At 43.5% G+C, this 27,795-nt stretch overlaps 1 protein-coding gene across 4 annotated transcripts in view; it reads right to left on the minus strand.

The window, feature by feature from the left end:
* cadm3 (cell adhesion molecule 3) overlaps positions 1 to 27,795 on the minus strand; it is an 89,923-nt gene that overhangs the window by 10,590 nt on the left and 51,538 nt on the right. For all 4 annotated transcript variants that reach the window (XM_022769246.1, XM_022769245.1, XM_022769244.1 and 1 more), the window contains exons 4-7: positions 25,287 to 25,439; positions 19,160 to 19,297; positions 7,828 to 7,998; positions 7,108 to 7,198 (exon numbers count right to left, since the gene is read on the minus strand). In XM_022769246.1, coding sequence (XP_022624967.1) covers positions 7,108 to 7,198; positions 7,828 to 7,998; positions 19,160 to 19,297; positions 25,287 to 25,439 — 553 coding nt within the window. The remainder of the gene's footprint in view (positions 1 to 7,107; positions 7,199 to 7,827; positions 7,999 to 19,159; positions 19,298 to 25,286; positions 25,440 to 27,795) is intronic.

The raw sequence follows: 27,795 nt of genomic DNA on the forward strand, positions 1-27,795 counted from the left end.
CAGACCACGCTGACAATATCCATGGTGCGTACCTGTGTTTTATTCTCGGCTATGAGCTCTGCTTAGGTGGAAGCTTTTCAATTAGCACGCATGTATCAGTAAACACTGCACACAAGTGATGATACGCCTGAAGACATTCTTCATTGCAATTACTTTGGTGCATTCTGACTGTAAACGTTACCATGTTATAAAAAAAAAAGAAAAAAGGTTAGGGTGTTTTTGTTATTATTATTAATATAAAATGTGTTAAATCACGCCAGTATTGGAAATTTAAACAATCCAACACTTTAGTAACACACCCAACACACAGTGTCTGTCATCTGATCAGTATTTTTACATTTAAAAAGGATAAATCTGGTGTTATTCTATATTGTTTTTAATTTCACCAAATCCCTGAGGAGGCCCACAATGCATTAGTCCAACACTCATTACTCTCTGGCTTTTCTACCCAGTCTGTGGCACTCCGTCTCAAGGCAACTGGTTTCTGGAAAAAAATGGACATATTTAAAGCTTTACAGCCCACATCTGAACCATTTTGATTCAGTCAGCTCTCATCAGCCTAGTTTCCAGACACAACAGGCAGTTGCCCACTGTCACTCCTTGCCCAGCACCAAACAACAGATGGACAAAGTCAGCATCTAGCTGTTGAGGAAAGTGGAGCATTTAACTGCTTAAGAGACAGATGTTTCCCTCTGGAGTTAGTAGAGAAACAAAATGGAGCTAAAAGAAGAGTAAATATTGGATTCAAATTTGCCAGGTGGACACAAACATGACTTCAAATGTTGCCCAGTGTCTGCTAGATGTGTAAATATGCCACAGTTTGCTAACTTGTTTGCCATCACAGTTTCATGAAGTAATAACGATAACGATAATCCGGCCGGGCGCTTGCAAAGGTAACTCAAATGGGAGTAATGAGTGCATTTGTTGGGGACTATTTTCAGCTGCGGATTAATGTGGATTAACCTGGTGCGCTAGTGAGTATTTACGGCAGCAGGTCAGCATATGTAGAGTTGACGCAAAATAAACAAGATTACGCAAATTAACAAAGAACAGGTCATCGAGTGCAGTGATGTGGCCCGTTCACGTGTTTTGAATAGTTTTTGCTCATCACTGAGGCTTTATCGCACAAAGGAATAAACCCAGTCAGGCAATTCTGGTTAATGGGTTTAATTTAGTCTTTTCATGGGATTTGTTTGACAAGAAAAGTATTGTCATGACCTGGCCCTCCTTGTGAACTCCATGCCTGGACTCTGTTTAGTGTTTCCTGTTTTATTTTGAAATTACCACCTGATGTGTACCACCTGTTGTTATTTTTATTTCCTGACTCTGTGTTTTCCTGCTGTTTTTCTTTGCCACCTGTGTCTCATTAGTTAATTAGTCTTCAGTGTATTTACAGCTTTGTGTTTCCCCTTTTCAGTTGGCCGAGTGTTGTGATAAGTTGCTGCGAGCTTCATGATCTGGGTTCTCGTGTTTTCCTGTCTGACCTCTGTGTTGACCTTTGTTGCCTGTTTTCCGGAATTCGTATTTCTTTGCCACTGCTCACTGGACTTGTTTTCCTGTTTGGACAGGGTTTGTATTACTCTCGTCCGCCTCGCCACACCATCCTGCTTACACCAGCTGCGACAGTACATTCTGGCCGCACCAAGGACCCAACAGATGTTTTGTTTGAGGTGAACTTCATGGATTGTCAGATGTCCTCATATGCTTGTACGGTGAGTAGAAGAGAGCCCAAAGGTTGTTGTGAGGGTGGGACGCAAAGAGTGTCCAAAAACACCTCGGCTAAAGAGTTCATTGTCTGAGTGGCTAAAGGACTTGGGACCAGTCTCTCAGCCTGCTAGCCAGCAGCCTGTTCCAGTGTCTCCCAACCCTCAGCCTGCTTCTCAGACGGGGCAGGCTTGGGTTATTTTGCCTGCAGCCTCCAGTCTGCATCCCAGTCGGCAAGCCTTCAAGCTGCTAGCCTCCAGTCTGCGCTCCAGTCGGCTAGCCTCAGGCCCGTTAGCCTCCAGTCAGCCTCCTAGTAGGCTAGCCCCCAGTCTGCATCCAAGTTGGCTAGCAATCCTGCCCGGTCCTGCTGCTGACCCTGATACAGCCAGCCTGTTCTTGCACCCAAGTCAGCTAGCATCCTGTCGGATTCCGACCCTGTAGACCTTGAGCAGTCCCCTTTCTCCGGGACTCATCTGACTATTGCCCCATATCAACCTCCTGCTCTGCTCGAGAGCGATCCCGCCTTCACTGCCCGCTACCGGAGCAGTCCTGCTTTTGTCCCTGCCTCCACCTGCCTGCCTGACCCCCTTGCCCGGCCACCTGAGGTTTCCTTCTCTACCTTTGTCCTGCCCTCAGGCCCTCGACCTGAGATCTCCAGCTGCGCCCCTCCCCAGCCAGAGTGGAGCCCTCGGGCTGTTCCCCTGAGATCCTGAGCTCTACTCTTTAGCTCCCTGTCCACTGGCCCCTTGTTGGCCTCCTCTCCCTGGTTGTTTGACTCTCACCTGCCTCACCACTCCGAAAAGCCATGTTCCTTTTTGTTTATAATAAATCTTTCAACTGAATAAGTTCCGCCTGAACGTCTGCACTTGGGTCCTTTCCCCTGTGTTTTACCATCCTGCCGGTGCCAGTTGTGACGAGTATAGAATGTGGCCCGCCTCACCTTTTAATAGGTTACAGATTATTGTAATCCTGCTACATGTCACCTGCTGTTTTCCAGCCGTGGCCATGACCTTGCTCGCATGAGTCAAAGTTATGCAAAGCTTTTTAGTTGTAAATGTGTTAAGTGAACAGTCTCGGGGAGTTTAAGTGGTTAAATGACTTCAAGAGCAGAAATGTGATGCAATTGCGAGCACTCCCCAGCCGTGCTGATTGAATAGATGGGAAATGTAATAGAATGTAGAGCACGAATTCCACTCTCTTCTATTAGAGCGCTCTTGCTGCCAGGCGCCGAGGAAACACGGTATAGAATTCGATACGGTAAGTTATTGTTTTGAACCTGACAGGATGTGACCACGAAGAGAGAGAAGAGGAGTGTGAGCCACGGGATGGAGTGTGACGTTCATTGAGTTTGATCGGGGAGCACAGCTCAAGAGGAGGAGAGGGAGCTGAGTGGCTGGGTGTGTCGGAGGAAAGGTGTCGTCGCGGTGATTGGGTTTTGACTGACAGCTGTGGGGGCAACCTGTATCTGATTTGATTGGACACTAGCTCATCCACAGGCGGTGGTGCACATAGCTGAGCGCCCCCCCCCCGATTCACACACACACACTGGCTTTGCTTGTTTGCTCTCCTCCTCTCTGTCTTAGTCACTGTCACCAAATCTTTCTGTCTCCCCTCCGCCCACGCTTCCCTCTGCCTCTCCTGTTGCTTTGTTTTCCTTCCCTCTCTACCTCTCCTTCCCTTGTCTTTTTTTTTTTTTTTTTTTTTTCCTTGAAAGTTTTCTTTTTTTTTTTTTTTTTTTTTTTTTTGCCATGACAGTTTCTCTCTTCTCTTCTTCTGTAGCCTCGTTTTTTTTTGTTTTTTTTTTGTTACATGCAGCCTCTGCCACTCAGCGGACGCTTTTATCTAAAGCTCCTCCATGTACTGTGAGTTCAGTACATTTTTAGGAACGGTGATCCCAGCGGGAGCTGAACCCTGAACTCTTGCACTGTCAGGGCTATTTTGAACTGCATAGAACCATTTATTACCAGAGACTATTTCCCATATAGAACATGCAGACAGTACATCGTTTAATGGATGCTTTCATCCACAGTGTCTTATTGTATCACAAACAAATAGAAGGTCCCAATGGGAATTGAACCCCCAGCTGTGGCACTCCGCTCATGCCTTGCTTTCCTCCTGTCTATACTTTATCGACTCCCCTGCTGCCTGTTAAAGCACGTACGTGCGATGACAGTCACCTCCCTCTCCCCCACCCCCTATCTGTTCCACCCGCCAATCAAACTAACTGGCTAGTCTTATTCCTAGCCACTCCTGTGATGAGCTGACAGGAGGAGAAAGAGGAGAAGGGAGGGGGTAATAGGATAGCAGGACGGGAGGAAGAGGAGGAGGAGGAGGAGGGATGGAGAATTTAAAGGGAAAAGGTGTGGGGAGCGATAGAGGAGAGTTATAGGAAAGGACGGGGAGAGGAGGAGAATGATGAGTAGGGCAGGGAGGTGTCGTGACAAGACGGAGAGGAGTGAACGAGCTGTGACTGACACAGCAGCGGAGAGATACCCGATGATGGAGGGATGGAGGGAGACAGGGAGAGGAGGACAGGGGGGAGGAGAGCGGATCGATAGGGCTGGTGGGCTGGAGGTTCATCTATAATGCAGAAAGGCCAGGGGAAAGAGTGTATTTGTGTGGGCAGGATTTAAGACGCGCGTTGCAGTTTGTTTGTTTGTGTGTGTGTTTCTGAAAAATTGTGTACACACTGTATCAGCGAACACGCGAGAGCTTGTCGGAGCAGGTGTTTTCGCTAACTGTGCCTGTGTGTGCTTATGTGCGTGACGTGTTTGAACAAGTGACTACTCGCATGACAAGGTGTCAGAAATTGAATGCCGAGAACAAAAGAAGGCTAGAAGCGCACCGAGAAAAAGAAATAACACACAAACCCTGAACTAACCGTCCATCCCAAACTGTCCTCGCTGCATGTGCCAAATGTCCAAACACTGCAGATAAGCAAAGGTGGAAGTAGCCTGATGTTACAGCATCTCAAAAAGTGTCTCTCCCTCCGACGAGTCAGCGCTGGGTTTCCTCTAGCCATGACCACTACCTTACCTTAACCGAGCAGTCACAGTAGGTAGTCAGCCTGAACTTAACAAGATCTTAGAGAACCATAGAGATGGCAGACTCGCATGAGCAGTTTGAGAAGCCACTGACAGACAGTTTTTGCAAGAGAATTTGTTCATCCGTTCACAGCAAACAAACGATAAACCCCTTACTGAAGCACATTATCATCGATCATTACACAGACACGCCACATGCTGCTGTGGCTCCTTCATACTCCTTCGTACCACGTGTACTGTTATGTCCTCTAACTTGAGATTCCTGTAAAATCTGAGCATAAATCAAATGGTCTTATTACACTATTTATTGGCACAGACTAAGAAAGCCTTGGTTATACTGCGAACTGCCTGGAAATGTTGGAACATGACTAATGTTTAGTCATGTTACTTATTTGTATTGTATAAAGGATGTTTAGAGTTGTATTAAATAAACACATCAGCAATTCTCCCTTTGTGAATAGCGATTTATAATTGTGTATATGTGTGGTTGTACATATGGTGTTTAAAACAGAGAAAGTGTGTGCATATACAGTGCTGCTTGAAAGTATGGAACCCTTGAGCAGTTCAGATGTTTTCTGTTGTTTAGCCTGATTTTCTATTTTATCATGACACCAGTTTTTTATGTATGAAATGTCAATATATGTTTCACATCAATTGCTTTGTACTGATTTTTAGTGGAACTTTGTTTAAGTAGCCCAAAACTAACAGTGAAACATGGAATTAGTGCATGTGCAAAGTAAGTGAATCCCCAGCTGCATTGGTTAAGTCAAGCAGGGTAACAGACCTCAGGTAATACATTTTGAGTGCTTAATTAATCATTTCAGTAGACCAAATGAAATGAACATCCTTGGGAAAGGAATTGGCCTGCACTAATTAAAAGACATAGAGGAACGAACCAAAACCAGACTTGGGTTCCACATACACATAACAATCCGAGAGAAAGGAGATATCCGAGGACATGAAGAAGAGGGTAGTGACAGCCCATCAGTCTGGGTAGGGATATAAGACCATCTCCAAAAGGATTCCAGCTCAATCCATTGACTGTAAAAGCAAATAATTTGACAAATGAGGGCCTTCAACATGACAGCACTCTGCTCTAGAAGTGGCGCCCATCAAAAACTATCACCGCAGAGCCACCAGAAAAATAATAAATCAGGTTAAGGACAACCCACACATCAACTCGTACAGGTTGCAGATCTTCTCTGTAGCATCCGGGACAAAATGTGCATGCATCTACGATCAGTAACGAAATTGAAATAGCATGGCAATTCATGGGAGGTTGCTAGAAGGAAGCCTCTGCTCTCAAAAAAGAACAAAGCTTGCCCGTTTCAACTTTGCAAAAGAGCACTTAGACAACCCGAGGCCTTGCTGGGGAGTCCATTCCTCTGACAGAATGAAATCTAAAATAGAAGTTATTTGGTCACAATCAAAACCGGCCATGTTTGAAGAAAAGCCAACACTAGCAAGAATGAAGAAAAGAACCATCCTCCCTACCAGTGAAGCATGGTGGTGGAAATGTTAAGATCTGGGGCTGCTTTTTGCTCTGGAACTGGCGACTCCATATATCAGGGAACCATGAATTCTCAGGCATATATCACACAAATTCCTTTGACGCAGAATCTCCTGCATCAGTCAAACAGTTGAAGCTGGGACGAAAATGGATTATGCACAAGACAATGACCCGAAGCATTCCAGGCAAAACTACAAAGGAATGGCTTCAGAAGAAGAGGATTCGTAACTCTGGATTGCCCAGTCAAAGTCCCAGATCTAAATCTATTTGAAATGTTGTGTGGCGAGACCTGAAGAAGATGGACATGCGAGATGTCCCTTCCAACCTCTCTCACTGGCTGAGTTTCTGCAAAGGAGGAGTGGGCAAAAATCCATGAGCATATGCGAGAGCTGGTTAATAGGTTACCAGAAGACGTTTCTGGTTGAAGTAATGCTCTGCAAAAGGAGGAGCCACAAGCTACTAATGGAAGGGTTCACATACTTTTGCACATGTTACATTTTCAGTGTTTGTGAAATAAACCACATTTGTTGAATTACATAATGGAAAAATATCTCTTTTTGTGTGTGTGTCCAGTATTTGGAAAGTGTGCTTTACAAATTAGGATTTGGATGTCTGTTAAATAAGGTTCTTTTAATGTTTTTTACAAAAACAGTGACCATGTCTGGAAGGTTCTCATACTTTCAAGCAGCACTGTACATATACATGCATACAGGCAGACATGGTGTGAACGACATGTGCGTGAGTGTGCATGTGTGTGTGTGTGTGTGTGTGTGTGTGTGTGTGTGTGTGTGTGTGTGTGTGTGTGTGTGTGTGTGTGTTTGTGTGTGTGTGTGTGTGCAAGTGTCTTACTCTGGGTTGCCATTGCCCAAACACTGCAGAAAAAACTTCTCCCCCTCTCTGGGCAAATTGTTTTCAGGAGAGATAACCACCTCAGGTGAATCTGTAAGTGGAAGACAAACACACACACACACACACACACACACACACAGACACAGAGTGTAGTTACATAACACAGGACTCATAACCGTACAGACATGCACACAGCACCGATAGCCTCATTCATCCCTGTCTCCATCTACTCCCATCTGCATCCTGTAGGCGTCACCATCTCTCTGCCTCCTACAATGACATAACCCCTTACACAACGACATCACTTTCCCACGGCGACGCAGTACTGTGGGCTCGCCCACAGGGTGGCAGCACCAGTACAGTGCAGTCCGACGTGGCTCCATTTATAGTTTCACTTTAGATGATAACTTGCTCTTCTTATTCACTGTGACTCAACTCTGGCCAAGTGCGGCAGCAGAGGAAGGTTAAGTTCCTGCGTGGTCATTATTACAGGTAGCTAATGTCAAATTACTGGTGCAGAGGTCAAACTGCAAAGAGGGGAAATGTGCCTATACTGCCCAATAAAGGAGAAGAGCAAGGCAGAAATAAAAACCAGAGCAGTTTCACTATATATTTCCCTCTCACATCTGTCCGTCCTGTACTCTGCCTCCCTTGCCCCAGCATCCTCTGTATCTGTATCTCACACCCCCACCCCCAACTCCTATTTCCCAGTTGACTCACACAACACCCGCAGAGCCTGCTCGCTCCTCTTGTCCCCCGGGGCGAGAGAGGGATGGTCGACGGCGCAGGTGATGAGGGCGTTGTCGTCGCTGCGGCTCACCTCCAGCGTGAGCTCGCTGCTCACATTGTATGTGGGATCGTCCGGAACGGGCTCCACCACGTCTGGGCGCCCTGAGGCGAAGAGGGATGAGAAGGGGAAAGGAAGAGGGACAGTCAAGAGGGAGGTGTCTGCATCTTAACCAGAGACTAGTAAAAAAACAAACAAAAAAACACGTAAGCTGTGACAGAAAAATACTTTGTAATTAGGTATGTGGTGGTTTCATGTTGTAGAACTGTAGGGAGGTGCAATGACCCCCATTTGTTCCCATTAAATGAAAAATGCCTTTTCTGAGCAGTTACCTTGTGCCCTTGGGTGTTTTGTTCTGCAATCTGTCATTATATGCCACACTGTACGTCGACCAATGCATTTCCACACATTTTTATAGCAATATGATATCTTTCCTCTCTCAAAAGGATCGTTTTTTTTTCCTTTTTTTCTGCTGACTCATTCAGTGATGTATACAATCATTATATCCAATAAAACTTTCCATCTCATAAAACCTGCAGGTCTGTCTTTGTCTTCAGGGTAACTAGGTTTTGCTGGAGTAACGTGAGTCAGATGTGTGTTGTGCCAAAATACAGTTAAAAGCAGAAAGGATTAATCCATTAGTTGATGAACAATAACTGTTAAAACTGATATTTCTTAGGTCATTAATCAAGCTAAAGAGCCTAAAACTCACTGGTTCCAGCTTCTAAAATGTGAGGATTTGCTGCATTTCTCTGTTTTACATCAATGTACACTAAATATCTTTGTATTTTTGGACTGTCGGTGAGAAAAAATAGAAGATATCATCTTTGCCTCTGAGCATTTTGCACCATGTTCTGATATTTTATAGACTAAACTGTTTATCAGTTAATCAAAAAATGCAAATCAATGATGGAAATAACCACGTCTCCAAATGTGTATCTCTACGTTTATTGCATTTTCAGTTCTAAAATGGTACAAATAACAACTCCAGACTGTGTGAGAAGAGTTTCCTCTTGTTACATTAACTTTCGAATTCTCTAAGACCCGCATCCTGCTGGAACGTCCCGGTTCATGAGGAAATAAGTCAAAAAAACCTCAGTCTCAAAGCTACTTCATGTGATTCTCAAAAGTCTACGCTGCACGTTAGCATCTCCAGATGGCAGCAAGAGTTAGCTGGAAATTTCAGTTCCCTTCAGTATCCACAACCTCTGTAATGTAACATCAGTAAACCGCACACAGCGCGCTCATGTTTACTAACCAGGCCAGTCTGTGATGTTTCATGCTGAAGGACACCAAAGGGACGAGAGAGGGTAAAGATCTAACATCGCTAAGTCCGGCTTTCTTTAGAGCTGCTTGCTGCTGCTTAGGAGAAAACTTGCATTTCACATCATATAATACCCAAGAAATGAGGATTTTTTCTGGCAAGTAAAGAAAATCTACAGCATCTTAATTGCAATCTGTTGCAGCTATATTTAGAGTAATGAAACAGGTCTGTTTATAGTATAAGTTTTAATTAATAATATGCGATATGAAATTTTCATTCAGACACTTTCACACTTTCGCTTTTCTTTTTCTTTGCTTTACTTTAAATTTCTGGCAGCAGTCTGTGCGGAATCAATAGAGAAGCAGAAGCAGAAGAAGAAGAAGAAGAAGAAGAAGAAGAACTGGGCAGGTGTAAGTGGGCCTGAGCAACTGCAGCAGCACTACAGTAAGTAGTATGAAAGCATAAACACAGTGGAGACTGTCATCCGGAGATTGCACTCTATTGTATAAAAAAATATCAAACTGGGTGGTCAGAGCGTGAAAGTGGTTGGTGAATCTTGGAAAGTGGACCAGAACCTTATCACTTTCTCCTGCGTGGAGTGACACACACACATTCACACGTGCACACACAAGCATGGGCGCATGTAGGTCAAGCTCATGAATAACATGTACACAGAGGAGACAGAGATAGTGGCGGGGAAGCAGATTGGAAAACACATGCGTGCACACGCACATGCACACGAACACACACACACACACACACGCACACGCACATGCACACGAACACACACACGCACACGCACGCACGCATGCACACACACGCGCGCGCACACACACACACATACACACACGCACACGCACACACACACACACACACTTCTTTTCCTCTGTCACACTCTTTCAGTCACTCAAAAACACCAATATTATAGCTGCATCCTCCCCCTCCCCCTCCAGAGAACTCCTCAAATACCACTGAATCTAATGACATCTCTCTTTTTATTACCATAACCAGTCCTCCGACCTGCAGAGAAAATTAGTTTACTTTCCAGGTGCATTTCAAAAATCCGACGCCACTCAGAGGAGTCTTTTTGTCACTGTCTCTCTCGCTCACTCTCTCTCTCTCTCTGCACACACAAATAAAGCTAGTCTATAGCCTTTATTAAAGACCATGGATCTCCAAAACCAGACTAGGGAATGAAGAAATCCTGCTTGTTTACTCACTGACTCCTGTGAACAGTAGTTTTCGAAATCACACAATTGAGTTTTAATAAGTTTTTCAGGCCCAAGGGGTCATGGAACTGACTCAACACATTCATTACTGAAAAAATAAGATGCAGTCAGTTTAAGTGCTTTTTCCCAAGACAGCAGTGATGCACATTTACTCATAATTCACATTTCCTCAGTTCATAATTAGATCATCGGGGTAGATTTGCATGTCAGCTGCTACGAGCACAGCAACAAGCAAATTGGACCAGAAAGCAGTAACAGGTTGTGTTACATACAAACTGACAGATTCTGCCTCTAAAAGGGTCAGCTAGTTCAGCTAAATTACAAAAATATATACATAGTCTAGTCATGCACATTATTTTTCCTTTTTTTCTTTTTTCACAGCACCCATGGGTACTCAGTGCTCATGGGTCGGACCACGCCCATCTTCAAACTTGGCCTTCATTGTTATGTCAGCTACACTCCTGTAAAGTTTTGTCACTGGGTCTTGCACAGTTGTGACGCTAATGTGGTGAGAACATTTGTCTACAGACAGACAGACGGACAGACGGATGGACGGACGGACGGACGGACGGACAGACAGACGGACGGACAGACAGACAGACGGACAGACAGACGGACGGACAGACAGACATAAACACCTGCCAAAGTGCTCAAAATCACCTCAGTAGTAGTTCCCACTACAGCAGGTGTCTCGGGGACCACATTTTGCCATGATGACACACACACAGACTCAAAAACGTATTTGAAAAATTCAAGAGTAACATCTGTCACCAGGAACAGGTTCCTCATTACTCTGGACGATTTGTTTTTTTTTTAAACTAGGGACTATTTCTCTGGAAACTGTTCGCTGTGTATTTTTAGCCAGAACAACCAGGACGTTGTTTCTGGAAATAAAGGTTAAATTTATTTATTTATTTATTTTAATATATCTTTTCAGTGCTGTGTGGACCACACACAAAAGTCTTTTCACCGCCATTGTACTGGGGTAGAGGCAGAGATCTCAAAACCTGGACAAAGATATTGAAAACGATCTGCTTAGCCAGAGGTAATTTGTGCAAACTGACCCTTTAACTATATTTAAAGTGGCCATAATCAATATCTCTAATTATTAACAATGACTCACAGTTCTAACCTGGCTCTAAAGTTCCTCTCAGCTCTATGGAGCTCCTCAGTGTCTCTCAGCTCAGTGTTTCGGTTGTCGTCACTGTCAGGCTCCTCTGTGTTTGCAACTGGGACATGGGCCAAACTAAATAATCACAGTACACGCCAGTACATTTTCCCCAAAGATGGTTTGTGTTATTTTAGGTAGTTCTTATCGTGCTGATGTATGTTCAAGTGTTTAGTTTTATAATAAGTTGACATTAACGACATTACGACTGACAGCTACGTTTGCGATTGGTTGGGCTGGTGTATGATGCTAAAAGAGAGTCGGTGTTGGACTTGCAGTCATCATGTGGACATTAACATGACTCCTAATGAATGTCACTGCTGCTCCATATGTGCTGGATGTGTAAACATGCAAAATGCTTTCACTGTAACGAGTTCCACATATCATCTTTATGAGCTGATAATACGTCAGTGTTGGGTGCAGCTTCTTTCTGCTTCTCCCATGTGGCCAGAAAACAGCAGTTAATGCAAGTTTAATGTAAGTGTAAAATATGACACTCGATATACACTGTATGTACACTCGAGCTAATGTTCAAGCCGGGTCTCTTCATCTGCATAACAAGCAGACTGTGGCCCAGTTCATGCAACAGATAACAGAAAGCAGAGCTGATGGCGTAGAGGTAACAATAAAGGTGTGAAAAATGATGGTTGTTCAGTGTGAAGGAAACGGCACAAAGCCATCAGCATAAATGAAAACCCTGGATGCTGTATCAATGGAGAGAAGTTACAGTATATCAGCTCCTTTAAAGAGCTTAAACCAGCTTAAAAATAGAAGGCCACACATTTGCTTATCTAGCCACCATGCTTCACTGTACATTCTCAAGTCATCATCTAAGGTCAATTTACAGTATCAATTTGTTATATCATTACCTCGTCACTTCATTCGTGACTATTAAAAACAGCTCAAAAGTTTACGACACTTCACAAAGATACCAGGTCATTACGAAAACATATCATATCATCAAAGTTGTGTTTTAATGACTGATAAATGATTGAAAATAAACATTAAAATTCAATTATATTTTCGCAGCATTAGTGGAAAGTGCGTGTAGCGTTCACCTTCGTTAATATTTAAGCTCGACTATACTGCAGCACCCGCTAAAAATTTAATGGGAAGCCCCGGACTTTTCTATAACACTCCTATTCCTCGAAAGAAAAGGTGGGCAAGCGCCACGTCCTCGAGACTAACTTCCCCCAAGGTGGTGATGCCATGCAGATGAGATGCTTCAACCCTCAAGCGTACAATCCACCACAAAATAATCATATTAGGAGAATCGAACAAGTGGATGCAGCAATTACTGCGCCCTGCGTGTTTGGGCTTTTAAGGCTGGAGAAGCGTGTTTGTGGCCATAACTTCTGGATTACAGCTGAAATTAGTCAGTTAATCAATTAGGCTAATAAAATCTTAAAGCCAAATAATGAGATGTAAAACGTTGCTTTTATAATCAAAGAAATGGAATGAGGTCTGCGTGACATATTGCGAGAAATGAAAAATAAAAGCAGTTTAGACTACTTAAAATTTTCACCTGAGCCAAAGAAAATCTTCAAACATTTTGAATATTGTGTGAAATTATCCCTCCCTGTTTTAAATCGACAAAATATCCAAATGAGGTTAACACTATAAAAGAAAATTGTTACAGTAAATGTTTTTTGAATGAGGCTCTGATGAATGGTGATGGATGCATTGTTCTCTGTATTTTGACGTTTGACAAACAAAAGTGATTGTTAGAAAACAATCGTGTGTTGCGGCCCCGTTCTGGATCAAAAACAACACATAAAAAGGATCGGTTGGACGACTGTGGGAAAGCAAAATGAACGAGTGAGTAAAACTCCTCCTTGATATTCAACAACTTTGCCATATGAACGAGGCGCTTAACCCCCGAGCTACTCCAGTGGAGCAGCTCAGTCGCCAAAAGTAGAAAACCCTGGTTCTACTTGGCATCTCAGAGGTGTGAAAACGTGTAGCTGTGAACAGACAGTGAAGTATGGCTTAACACTGCTGTGCGTGCTCAGCAGAAGCCCGTCTTCCCTGGATAAGGAGGGAGGGGTGGTGTTGGTGGGGGGGACGGGGGGGGGGGGGGGGGGTTTAAAATAATCAAAACAGTCATCACTTTTAAGCTCAAATCGGATTACAGCCAGCGAAAGCACTTGAGTCTGATTTGAACGTTCAGATGAGGTCATCTAATTTGGAAAGAGTTCATTAGTCCTGTTACTGGATCACAAAGCTGCTGGAGCAGATTTTGATTACGTCTTGCTATTTCTGTCTCGACTATATTTATTTATTGGTGGGAGGTGATTAAGCACCTTTAAGTAAGCACTTTACTTGAGTATTTCCATTTTCCTATACACTCGGCTTCTACTGCGCTTCATTTCAGATGGGAATACTTTACTCGATATATGCACTCTATTGTTTTTCTTTATTTCATGTCACTTCAAAAATCTAATATTTTGGGGATCTGGGCTGTTCTGGTTTTGGTCACACTAGACAAGCAATTTCAAGATGCCACTCTGAGCTTCGGGAACTTTTGAAAATTTGCATTAGAGCACAAGATTTGTTCGATGTCCCAACGTGCTGCGACTGCCTGTCTTGGAATGATTTCTTCTGCTAACACAGATCTTCAAATCCTCTCACTCTTACACCCTTTACATCCTCAAAGCTGCCAATGCTAAGTGTTATGCGATGGATACAACAAATAAAGATGTATGATAAAGGATCTCAAAGGAGCCATTCTGCATCATTAGGAGTGTAACTTATAATCGAAAAATGATTTTTACTCGAGTAGAATCCTAAGCGCAGGAATTATACTCGCGAAGACGTGTTCAGCAGAAGATCAGAGCATTTCCTCCACCGCTGTCTAATTCTGTCTCGTCTCTTACATTACATCGCTCCATATGGACACACGCCCATGTACCCTTCGCCATCCGCCCCACGTCCTGCATTATGACAATTTGGGCCGGTATTCAGCCGGTATGGCCTTAAGTGCCACCATAAATCCCCATTATCTCCAATCCAATACATCGATGTCACTAAATGATCCATAGCCCTTTCACACAGTACAACTAATACAGTCTTCAAAGCTCTTAGCCTTTCATTCTTCTCAATTACCACTCCCTTTTCCCGCACTCTCTCCTGCTCTCCGTCTCCCCTCCTCTCCCTGCTCTCTCTATCTAAATCCTCTTTCCAGATTTCTCTCTCCATTTCGTCAGCCTCCTTTCGTTTTTCTCCCCTCTCTCCTGTTGCGCTCTCCAGTCCCCTCTTCTTTTAAACTGGTCCCCCTTTGCTTCACCCCCCCCCCCCCCCCCCCCCCCCCCCCCCCCCCCCCAGTCTGCGCTCCCACTCAGCCGCAAAGCCGCCTCGCTCCTTCTTGTTCTGTGGTTTTCTTAATTCCCCTACTGCTCGCTCTCTCTCTCTCCTTCAGTCTCTCTCTTCCGTCGGCTCTTTACAGCTTCCATCAGTCTCTCACTATCCTCACAGTCGCTCCGTCTATTTTTATGCACGCACACACACTCCTGCTCATTCACTCACTCTCTCTCTGTTCTCTGTTTTCTCAGCAGCCCCTCACTGTCACTTTTTTGATACAAGGCGTCTCTCTCTCTCACACACACACACACACAAACACTCTCTCTCTCTCTCTCTCTCTCTCTCTCTACATCTGTGACGCCCTCATTCCCCTCTCTCTCGCTCCCCCTCTCACACTCTCACTCTCCATCTTTCCTTTTACTGTCAGTGAAGCTGTCAGAGAGGCAGTGGTGAGCAGCAGTCTATGGGCTCATCTTTCCAACACACACACACACACACACACACACACACACACACACACACACACACACACACACACACACACACACAGACTACAACTGCATGAATGAGAAGCTGTAATAATAGCACACTGACCCGAGGTGCTCTTCCGCTATCTAGCTGGAGATGAGCACTGTGTGACAGCCTGTGTGTGTGTGTGATTATCAACCGTCTATTACCGGTACTTGTGTGTTAAATCAAAGTTGTGTATGTGTGTGTGTGTGTGTGTGTGTGTGTGTGTGTGTGCGTGCACGTGGTTTTGTTTTACTACATTCATGGGGTCTGACAGCTTCATGAGGATCACAGTGCTGGACTCCACAACATGGAATCGACCTCAGTCGTTTCAAAGTCAGGACAGAATATCAGCGTTCTTTATAAAACCTACACAATCTGATGACAGCGGCGAGGACGCTAACAGCTCTGCTGCTGATGGGAGGAGGAGACGCTCGTCCTGAAAGCACTAGCAGCTCTCCTGCTGTTACAGCTACAAAGAAAGCCTAATCATATTCTCTCCCACCATCGCCCAATTCATTACACAGCTATTGATTAACACCGTTCTTTTGCTCCACTTTGCATCTTGGTAATTATCAAACATTACATTTACACTGTATTAGTCGTTAGTAGTTAATAAATTTCTGTATTTAGACTCAGTGGCTGTCCTGTTGTGTTCCTTTGAAGTAGAGATGCCAGATCCATCGAATCGAGAAGTCACGGCTTCTGATATCAGACTGATTGGATTCACTGTATTAAAATTAATTCCTCTTTGGAGGTGGTGCACCCCCACCACCACCCACCACCCACCCCCTCCTAAACGAGTGCATTTGAATAAAAACCCAACAAAGAGCTTCATGCTACAGCTGACTGATGCTGAGCGGTGTCAGGATGTCTGGGCGAGGCCTTGAATGCACCATCGTTCGCAGTGAGTTCATCTCCATCAAATCGCTTTCTCTATTTTACTCTGTTCGTCATTTACTTTAAAGGCTCAGTTCGCCCAAATCACAAAAAGGGAAGCAATGACCCTTTCACTTTGGATGCAATTCTATCGGCAGATAAGAACGCTGACTCAGCAAAACCCTGGATTATGTTCAGTGACTGTGTTCTTTATTAACATTCAATACCAACATTTTAGAAATTGATTTTATTCTGCAATGTCCTTGCATGGCAAATGACCTATGGTTGAAGGGGCACTCCACTGATTGTATGCATGCTGTTCAGGTCACCGGTCTCAGCCGGTGAACGCAGCTACAGAATGTTTTCTGCGGCTGTGGAGTGGCTGTTTTTTTCCAGACTTTTCGCAGTCTGGGCGTCAAGACAACACAAGTTTAACAGAATAAATTGAGGACTGGCGTTTCAGAGACATGGGACTTTACCACGAACTTACTTGGAACTTGACCAATACGTGGGACTAAAAGTTGGGGCCTGCGATGCTTCAATTTTGACTATTCTTTTTCAAACTTTTCTCTTGTGGCTCATCTAACTTTATGGATGTGCGATACTAATTTGCTACCATGCATTTAAGGTATGGTTAATGTTAAAACATTTGATTAAGGTTGGAGAAGGACTGTGGTTAAAATTAAAAGAGAGCAAACACTTATTGCAGATGGTGACAGGATGCAGATGTGCTACTTGTCAGCCCCCGCTTCCCTTTTCATCTTCCTACGTAAAGGGCACATGCACTGCTCTTTCCCTCTTTCTTTAGTAGAGGTAATTCTTATGGAAACCCCACAGTAAGGTTTGTGAATAATCCAGCGACTTCAAAGCATTGTTTTCTGGAGAGGTGTGTTGCTGTTGATTTTTTTTTTTTTGATTTTTTTTTTATGAAACTTTTCAATGTTGTGAGCACCACGAATACAAATCTTAAGAGTTGGATATCTCAAAACATGGGTGAATAATATCAAGCCTATCTGGAAGGCTAAAACGTATCTTTTTGTCTTATGGATAAACCGACCCTTTAAACAGAAATTCAAACTCTCTAAAAAGCAACAATTCCCACACTCTTCTTCCCCTCTGTCTCCTTTTTTTTTTCTAGTTCAGTTGTAACAAAAAGACCAGATAATCTGTCCTCAGTCGGGCAGCGCTCCCATCCCTCCTCTTTGTAGCTTCAGTCCATTCTTTCGATTCATTTCAATCCATAATTATAGCAAACACTAATGCTGCCAAGGCATCAGGACACGAGATGGGGTTATTTTTGCATTACAAAGCCTGAGTGTAGCATTTTCACATCAATAAATCATTATCATATTATATCATCAAATTATATTAGTATAATTACTGTAGAAAAGGCCACTGCAAAGAAGTCTAAACATTGCAGTTTACAAAGAGAAGGATTTGGCAGGACATCTGTTTGGAGAGCTGTGCACGCAGACAGAGGGCGCTGTTCTCCCAGCACAAACATAGCTTTAAGCTTATATAGTTTCTGGTGAAGGCAGATGGTGGAAGGAGCGAAAGGGCGACAGAAACAACACTTCCAACATGTTTTTTTTCTGCTCGGTAAAGCAAAACAGAAAACCTCTGACTGATGAGGCAACAAGAAGCGGGTGGTGGTGGTGGTGGTGGTGGTGCTGGTGGTTGTGGAGGGGGGGGGGGGTTTATGGGAGACATGGTTGTAATTCGGAGAAACGTTACCACTGCCAATACTACTGGTGTGAGTCAGAAGCTGCCAATCGTTTCCTTGATTTTTCAGTTTATCTGTGAGGGAAAAAAAGCCGGTTAATTTGTCCGCTCGTGTCATCCTCTCTGCGCTCCCTCTGCCGCTCCCTTTCTCTTCCCTGCTCATTTCTCCTGTTTATCTGTAACAAAAGACCAGTCAGTCTGACCTCATGCAAAGCTCTCTCTATCTCTGTTTCTGTGTTCGACCTCATCCCTTCATCCTCTCCTCCGCCCTGCCTTTTATTGTTGGATTTTGTCGTTATCCCTGGCTAGATCCGACCCACGCTATCTCTCGCTCTCTGTTGTGTCACTCCCGGTTGCAGATATGTTGCAGCTCAACGGATGACACACACACACACACACACACACACACACACACACACACACACACACACACGCACGCACGCACACACACACACACACACAGATATTTGCAAGAATAAACTCTGCAGCAACACACGTACAAAATACAATAACACCAAACACATACACATTTCCTGGATACATGCATAGGCACAAATTTAAAGGATCACGGCATGAAGGAATGATGGGAATGAAGGGTGCACACACACACACACACACAAACACTCTCACAGCATGTTTCGGCACTCACGCACACACAGGCAGCATGCTCTCGCACTTGCGCACACACACATATGCAGGCACAGGTTTAGGGCACACAGAGAGACAGCAGGCAACGTGGCAAGGACACAATACACACACAGCATGGTCACACACACATTCTCACACACACACAACAAACGCACACAATCACTGAGGGATATGTGCACAAATTTGCGCATTTCTATAAACATACACACTTGCAAATCCCCGTACACGCTGCAGGATCACATGAACACACACCAGAGACAAACACACGCACAAAGGCCAAAACCACATCCTTGCATTCCTTCAGAATATCCTTGAAGCTGCACACACACACACACACACACACACACACACTGTCCTACACACACACACAACCACACCCATGCACTGTCCTCACCGCACAGACAGATATAGAAAGAGTACAAGCCAGGGTACAACAACAGACACGTCAAACGTTCATTTTCTGACCCCGCAACGCAGAAAAAACACACACACACACATTCACAAACACACAAAGAGAGTGTCCGCACACTTCCTGTATCTCTCACCTTCCAGCTCCTGGTCTCCGCGGTACCAGATCAGCCTGGCGGGGGGTTTGCTGCCAGTACTGATGCAGGTCAGGGTGACTTTGCCCCCCTCCGGCACTGCATTCTCAAAGCCCGAGATCTGAGGTTTACCGGGCACACCTGAAGAGAGGTAGAGAGACATTAAGAGTTAGGGACTAAGCAGGAGAGAGAGAGAGAGAGAAAGAGAGAGAGAGAGAGAGGGCTGCAGGGCTCACCTTGTAGCAAGGAAAAGCAAAAAAAGAAAAATAAATAAATAAAAGGAAAGCAAATAAGACAAACAAACACTGCATATTTTTGCGAAGTTGTGTTGTACTGAGTTAGGGGGGAAAATAAAGAACGTTAACAGCATAACTTGATACAGCAACCTCAATATCACAGTCAAGCTTGAATTTCTTTGGACAAATTTTTAGAGCTCTCATGGAAACCAGCTGGGCAAAAAAAGAAAGAAGAAAATGAATAATGATGCAGGCTTGCTATCATTTGCACCCAAAACTGTTCACAGCCATTGCACAGTGGCTCAAAATTCTGTAAAGCTTCTGTTAACCCTGACCCTCCACAAGCATCAAACCAGCTGTCTCCCTATCAGTGCCAATTAGGCCTGGGTGCACTACAATATTTCATATACAATATTTGCTGACCACTCAAGAGCCGTGCTAATAATGACTGTTTAGCAAAGGCAGAAGTAGCTTGATGCCGACAGAGCGTCGCAAAAACCTCTCAGGAGGGAGTGGGGTTAGATAGCTGGGTATGTAACACTAGACTGTGCTGTTTGCCCCTAATTTCCTGCCACAGTGGTTCTCCAATTCTGACCAAGAAGTTTTTTCTGCCGAAACTCAACGACAACTTTACAGTGTCGATGGCAGATCAGAAACCAGTCTGAACCAGTATGAAGCCTTTCTGTAACGGTTTTGGAGGGTGCTGTAAAAAAAAAATAAAATAAAAAAATGTTGTCATGGCAACACTTCAACAGATAAAAAAAAAAAAAAAAAGGTTTTATTTTTATTTGATTGTTTAGTTTGAAGGTCACGTTAGCAGGAAATGTAGAACTAGAGCTGCAATGACTGGCCAGTTATTCAATTAGTTGATCAAAAGAAAATGAATCTGACAATCGATCGCTTACTATGTACAAGTTCTTTTTCAAGTAAAGACGCCAAATGTTTTCTGATTCCAGCTTCTCGAATGTGAGGATTGGCTGATTCTTGCCTGATATGATAGTAAACTGAATATCTTTGGGTTTTGTAGCCTGATTTTTTTTGAATAAATATGAATTCAGTAAATTACCTTGGGCTGTCTGAAATTACAACAGGATTTTTTGACAGTTCATAGACATGATTAATCAAGAAAATAATTAGCAGATTAATCTAAATTGTTAGTTGCAGCCCCATATAGAATCACTGTCAATAGGTTTTTGTAAAGATGAATTAATAAATGTTTGTGGTAGTTTCACTGAATTTTATAGCGACACTTACAGAGAAACTGTATTTAATGATATGTCTTGCCATTACCTGACCTGCTTCCTAAAATAAGGTCAGTACTGGACCCAATTATATGTGCATCCTTGGTTGCATGGAGAAAAACACTATAGTAGTCTGAATGTTCCATATACATTTATTAGCGCTATCAAATGATTAGCTTTTTTGAGATTGAAATTCATTGCAAACGGTCTCAATTGATTGAAAAATGCCATTAGTGCTGCATATTTTACAGGAAAAGTCCATGAGAACACACAGTAGACTCTTACTGTGTCTAATCTTATCTGTATTAATACCCTGCAGAAAGGTTGGACTCATAAGTACTGTACATATCACTCCTGTGATGATTCTGAGGAAGTGAAATGCAAACCACATTTTTAGTAAGACTTGAAAACATGACACAAGATTACAGAAGCTGAATACAGAGACAAAATATATTCCCAAAAGTAAATGATAAAAATCCTTCATCAATTTAACATTCAGAACAGTTCTTCAGGTGCGCATATTAAGTATTCCAGGATTTGCAGTGAAGCCTTAAAAGGCAGGACGGCTGCCTACTGAGAAGAAGACGGAAGAGCAATTAATTTGTTGAAATAAATAATAATGCATTATCCTTTTAAAATCAGCAGCGTGGGCTCTGCATTACCTCTGACAGCCTCAGCATCTCTGCAGCTCCAGCCAGTGTGGTAAATAGCATTGTATGACTGTTCACTCTCAGTTACTTCAGGACAGTTCAGAATGTCAAGGAAATAAATTATATTTTGCAGAGATTATTAAACAGGACTCCCGGAATTCATTAGCTAAAAGCCAAAATGGGAGATGGAATGACTCAGGCAGACTAAATGTTTTTCTTTGGGGCGTACGCTGGAGCCTTGGGTGACTGTTTGCAGAAAAAGCTGAAAGGGACAGAGGGATGACATTAGCCAAAGGTCAGAATCAAACTGCCAATTGAAACACCAGGACGCCCCCAGCCAAACCAAAATTTCATGATTCCTTCTCCTCCCTCCCGAGGTGTTCTTCCAGATTCCCTGCACTCTCTGTCGGTTAAAATGAGAAACATTTTCGCTCTGATTACTGTTTTAACTTGGAGCACAAGTCGAAGTGAAAAAAACAAACAAAAAAACAACGGAAGCAGAAGAGCCACACGTCTATTCTGCCAAATATTTAAGTATCCACTTTGCCTCCACCGCTGCGGTCGAAAGGCAAGAGAGGAGAAAATTAAACTTTTCTCTCCATACTCCATCTGGAGCCACTGTGGGCGGCACTTTTCTCCAAGTGTTGGCGGAGTTTACTGTCATTCTGCTCTTGAAAATAATGAACATTCGGTCTGCAGTCTTACCACCTATCCCGCCATCTTCTGCTTTAATGGAGGAAAGAGGGAGTGATGGACAGAGAGATGGGGGTGAAAGAGTAGAAGCAGAGAAAGTTAGACAGAAAGTTAGAGACCAGGGCATGAGGTGCTGCCAAGAGGAAAACTGATTTTCATTCAAATTAAGGTTTTGCAACAACTGAATTTGTAAAAATGTGTTTTTCACGCCACGTTTCCAAAATAAGACGAGTAGTCAGCGAGCGAGGAAAGACAGAGGAGAGAAAATATAGATAGACAGAAAGATAAATAGATGTTAATGGAGCTCATGTTCCTTAAATGATATTGAAAGTAGCTCCTGATACTTTGCCCACCTCCCACAGTTAAGACAGACAAATGGACAGAAAGGGAAGAACCAATATAAAGTGCCATGAACTAACCAAGGTATAGATCAAAAAAATAAAAATGTGGTCAATTTTTAATGTAGCAGTATTTGATGTAGTGCACTGTGTGCGGAAGCTCTCTGGCAGTAAAGTAGCATTGAATATTAATGAGGGAATAATACTGCACGTATAGAATTGGCTGGAGAAGCCCTGTCGAGACCCTTTCCTCTACAAGGAGAATAAAAGAGAATAAAGCCATTATAAATCATTCTCTGCTTAGCTCAGGAGGGAGCGCGCAGGCATGCCACCCATTTTATTCTAACAGACACACGACCATTTAAAACTGACCATGCTCAGCGGTTATGTTTTGTGTGTGTTTACGTGTGTGTGTCAAAAAACCCTCCACATGTCAAAACAAGGATAAAACACTCACGTGTGAACACCGCTCTGCCAAAACTCGATATCTTTGGCTGATTCCCCCATAGGGGTCCATGCGTTTTAGACATTTTACCATACATTTTTAATGGTTTGGTTCCCTCTCAGGGGTCATGAAATATTTATTGAACGCAGCATACAGTGTCACAGCTGTCAATTACAGCGAATAAAAAATGCCTGAATCACAATTACTGCAAATATTGGAAGAAATAGGAGGAGTGATTCTCATATTAATTTGAATTTAAAGAGATAAAGTAGACCCGCCTTCAACATGTTTCCACTTACATAATCCCCCCCCCCCCCTTTACACAAACACACACAAACATCACATTAACATTTTAAGTGCACTGCTCATGCGGTTGTCCAGGGGAAGCACATTTCATTCTTTCTGACATACTTTGCAGCACTGCCAAAACATTTGAATAAATATCAACAGAATGATTTATTCAAGGATGCTTCCACAGCTGTCGACTCACAAACCCCAAATTTTAGGGGAACAGCCCTGTGGCCCTTCAGCTACATAACAGCCGTTGTAAACACAGGCCTCCCTGCCCCGCCCTAAATATCTAAATTTTAGCATCTCCTCTTTCCACTAAATACATTTTCCAGAAACCCGACGCAGCTCGGTTTTCATCCAAGTTTAATTTGTTGGCAAATTATGATGTATTGGATAAGAAAAGCAGAGAAGAAATGGCAAAAACTAATAATAAAAAAAAAGCCTCCTCACTATCACAAACAAGCTCGGAGTAAAAACTAACTCTTGGCCATATCAGAAGGTATGCAAAATGAAATGATGGAAGCCAATTTGTATGGATGCAGGTTTTTTTGTGATCAGCACAAACAATGTCTCAGTTTCATTACACAGCAATTTAAAGGTGGCACCGGATGCCCTACGAGGTTTGGCCGTAAATCTGCCCTCCACAGCGTCACAGCAGTATCTGACCAGCTGTCTCTCCCACGTATACATTAAGTACCCATTGTGGTTGTACAGCCATTAGCTGGTACATTATATTATTGCCAAGCGCACTGCTTTGTTCTCATCTTCAAGAGAAACCATGAAATACAGCCAGCATTAGCTGACACTGAGGAACAATAACACGACCAATCAAAATCAATAGTTAAAAGACAGTTTGCGGGGGGCCAAAACCGATTAGCCCAATATCCAATCAATAAACAGGCTCTCTCACCGCTGACAGGATGACCGCAATTTATAGGAGGCTGCAGGGGAAGCATCACACGTAGGTAATAACATCCATCTCACAGAAGATGAGTGGAGCCAGTTTATCTCCACACACGAGAGTTATATGAGGTCATAACCTTAGACAAAGCAAGGATCTGGATCAAACTGGATGAAGGCATCACAAGCAAGGCCGTGGAGTCATTACATTGTGGTCCACTGTACTGTTAAAAGGATCATTTTTTGGATTAATTTGGAAGTGTTTCAATTTATATTTCAATTCAACTGTGACAGAAAAACCATCTTTACTCCAAAGGGAAACAATTTTACACATGGAGGAATACAGGATCAAACAAATAGATGAGTTGCATTATGGGCAGTGCAGCATCCAGTGTTTTTTTGCAGGTATACCCATACTAGGCACTAAATGTCAGCATATGTCAACTTTGACTTTGACAAATGGTCTTTCCTAAGTCCTCTTACTTCATGGAAACGCAACACTTAACAGGTGGAGCAGCATTACTGTGCTTCATGCCAACAGGCAGCCTCTCCCAGCAAGTCACTCTTACAGCAGACAGCCATGGGGTCAAACTTCATTCTGCGCTGAGAGAGGGTAAACTCTGCAGGGTAGGTCAGGCTAACACAAAGCCACAGCGGTGCATCAAGGTGAATTTGAGCCACTTTTCGCAATTTTCAAGTTAAAGGATTCTGTAATTTGATGGGCTAACAATTTCTGTGAGCAGTGTTGAGACCGGCTGGTAGAAAAAGTGGGAATTTTTTGTGAAAATCGTTACAAACAACATGAAAGATGGGGAGAAAATAAGAAAAGACGCCGAAAGCTTCAAGTCATCCATTTAAATTTGCCGCAATCCTACAGGTTGGGGAGACATATTAAGATAGACTGCAGCCGAGCTGATTTGTACAGCCGTCAATCAGTCTCAAAGGAGACATGCCTGAGTGTAAACACAAGCAAGACAAGGATGCCATTCTGCACCATTAGGGCTCAATCAGAACAAAGATTTTTAAAAAAAACAGCTTAGGAAGGAAAGAAAACTCTGAAGTGACCTTAGGATGGGCCTCACAGAGAGGGATCCTCCTTCAAGGACACACAGGAAAGAGAATATGTTCTTCTTTTCCTTAAAATCCAGAAAACCTATTTCACCCAGCTGTTCGAGACACCGGTGACTTGCACTTTTTTTTTCTGAATTTAAACATATTCTTTACAGTTGGGTGCAAACAGTCCGGGGGTTTATTTTAAGGTCTGGACAAAGTTGCAACCTCTGTAACATCCGGATGACTGATCTTTTTCCCCCACATATGCACATGTGCGACCCACCTAGCACGGTGACGGTGGCTCTGGCGGTGCGGACTGGCATGGTGAAGATGGAGCAGGTGTACTCGCCCTCGTCGGACAGCTGCACGTCAGCGATGGTGATGGAAAGCTCGGTGGAGGTGGAGCGGTGCAGCTGGATGCGGTTATCTCTGAGCGCTGAGGGAGGAAGAGGAAGAACATATCAATAAATGTGCACATATAATCTGCTTTATGCATTATTTAAGGAGATTTAAGTCTCACAAAGTATGCTTTTTAACTTTATAACTTTAGTACTGACTAATCTATCTTTCTTTATGTACTCATACTGTTATTATTATTATTGCAGTGAGTATCTAATTGTCATATTGGCTCTGTACTTGATGCTTGTTTTGATAAAGAAGGAAAACAGGAAGGAAAGGAAGATGATTATAGGGTCAGACAGAAGAAGAAAGTCAGAGGAAGGGAGGAGGAACCAAAAGGAAAGAAAGGAGTAGTTGTTTGAAGAAAGGAGGAGAGTAGGGTGGGGTAGGCAGGAAAAAGAAAGGGAAGAACTAAAGACAAGAGGAAAAGGAAGGGATGAAGGATAACACATGGGCAGGAATGGATGGAGAAAGAGAAGGGGGTGATAGAGTGGAGGAAAGGAAGAAGGCCGTGCAGAATGGATTAAAGAATCTGATGAAGTAAGGATGAAAAGGAGAGACAGGAGGGAGAAAAGTAGGAAAGTATAGAGATATAGGATAGGTATATAGGAAGAAACGAACAGGAGGGTGTGGGGGATGAGAGGGAGAAATATGAGTGAAGGATGAATAGGGAGAAGACAGGAATCAAAGAAGGAGAGAAGTAGAGAGTGAGAAGGGTGAGAGAGGAAAAAAGTACATAAGGAGAGCAGTGAAAAGGGAGAGAGAGGAGGAAAGTGGGGGGAAAGAGGGGAAATAAAAAGGGGAGAAATGGATGAAAGGAAAGTTAAAGGAGAGAATTAGGAAGGCACAAGTTGAAGAAAGTAGGGAAAGAAAGAATGGAAAGAAAAGGAGAGGTAGTGGGAATGTGGTGAGAAAAATAAGGGAGGCGGGAACAGAGGAAGAAAGCGTGTGAAGGAGGGCGAGGAAGGATGGGGAGGGCCGAGCAAAAGAAAGTAAGAAAGATGATGTGCAGAATTTAAATCATGGGAAAGAGAAAGGTAAAATGGATAGGAGGAGGGAGGGGGAGAGAAAATGATGTAAGACAGAGAGAGGGGGGTGGGGGGAGGTGGAGAAGGAGGAGTGATGAAGATGAGGTGAGAGAGGAGGAAAAAATAGCCAAGATGTGAGCCCGAGCGAGGCAAAGAAAGACAAAGAGAGGAGTAAAGAGAGGAGACACAAATTGAGAATGAGAGACGAGAGAAAGTGCAGGCGAGAAAAAAAAAAAAAAACCTGAGAAAAATAAAACACAGGAAGCATAAATAGCAAGGAGAATAAGGGAGAGACTGTGAGGGATGCGTGGAGAGGAGGGGAAGGAGGGGGGGGGGTGAAGAGAAGGGAGGCGGGGGGAACATAAGAGAGACATAAATGGCTTTGTCATCAATGAGAAATCCAGCCATGAAAGAGGGAGAGAGAGCGCAAGCGACCGAGATAGATGATGATGATGAAATGCTACGAAATAACCGCTCGTTTCCGTGATAGCATTGACCTCTACGGTGTTTGTGCAGCGTGATTGTCTCTCTGTCTCCCTGCATTCCTATCTGCCTGTCTATCTAGATGTCTAACAGTCTATCTCTCTGTCTCAATAAAGGCTTTCCAGCTTTGTTCTCTGGCGCCATCATGCAGAGTTGGCTCTTGGCAAATAGTGACTGAACGTACGACAATCAGAAAGAAAACAGATACCAGAAAAACACTACTGTGGTCAGGCACAGTGAATCGTCCGATTTGTTTCCACACTCAAAGTTGTTTTAAGTTACTGTAGCACTGCTTTTGTCTTATCCGCTCAAGGTCTCAACTCTGAAACACGAGGAGTTGAAGTATGAAAAGAGACAGCTATACTAGCGGCCATATTTTAGGTATTGTTAGTTGTACTACAAGTAGACGGGGGAGGCTTCTGATGGCATGACGTAACACACACGGATGGGGACTCCGTGAGGATTTGCAGTTGACTGACAGATAAAGTGGCCCCATGGAGTTCCTGCAGAAGCACTTCTCTTGGCTGTTTCATGGCAATTTTGACTATATTCTAATTGGATAGGGATGGGTGGGGTTAACAGTTATGCTCTAGTTCTGGTGTATTGTTAACAATACAAACCTTGTCAGCAACTGGTTGGAAATAACAGAGACAAGAGAAGCAGCTGTTCGTCAGTCAGCTAATATGCTAGCGAGATACTCTCAACGGGCAACCTCCGGGGCTGAAAAATGAATGAAGAGCCAAACGCTGCAGTTCCTCGAATGGCTGCAAGAGGCTGGCTCCAAAAGCGAATCAATCCCCACTGACAAAAAATTCCAAACTTAACAACAGAAATAAACATGTTTACAGCCTGGTACAAAAAACGTTTTTTGCTCTCTATAGC

This window comes from Seriola dumerili, unplaced genomic scaffold (genome assembly GCF_002260705.1).
Source record: "Seriola dumerili isolate Sdu_G_001 unplaced genomic scaffold, Sdu_1.0 BDQW01002429.1, whole genome shotgun sequence".
In the NCBI taxonomy this organism is placed as follows: Eukaryota; Metazoa; Chordata; class Actinopteri; order Carangiformes; family Carangidae; genus Seriola; species Seriola dumerili.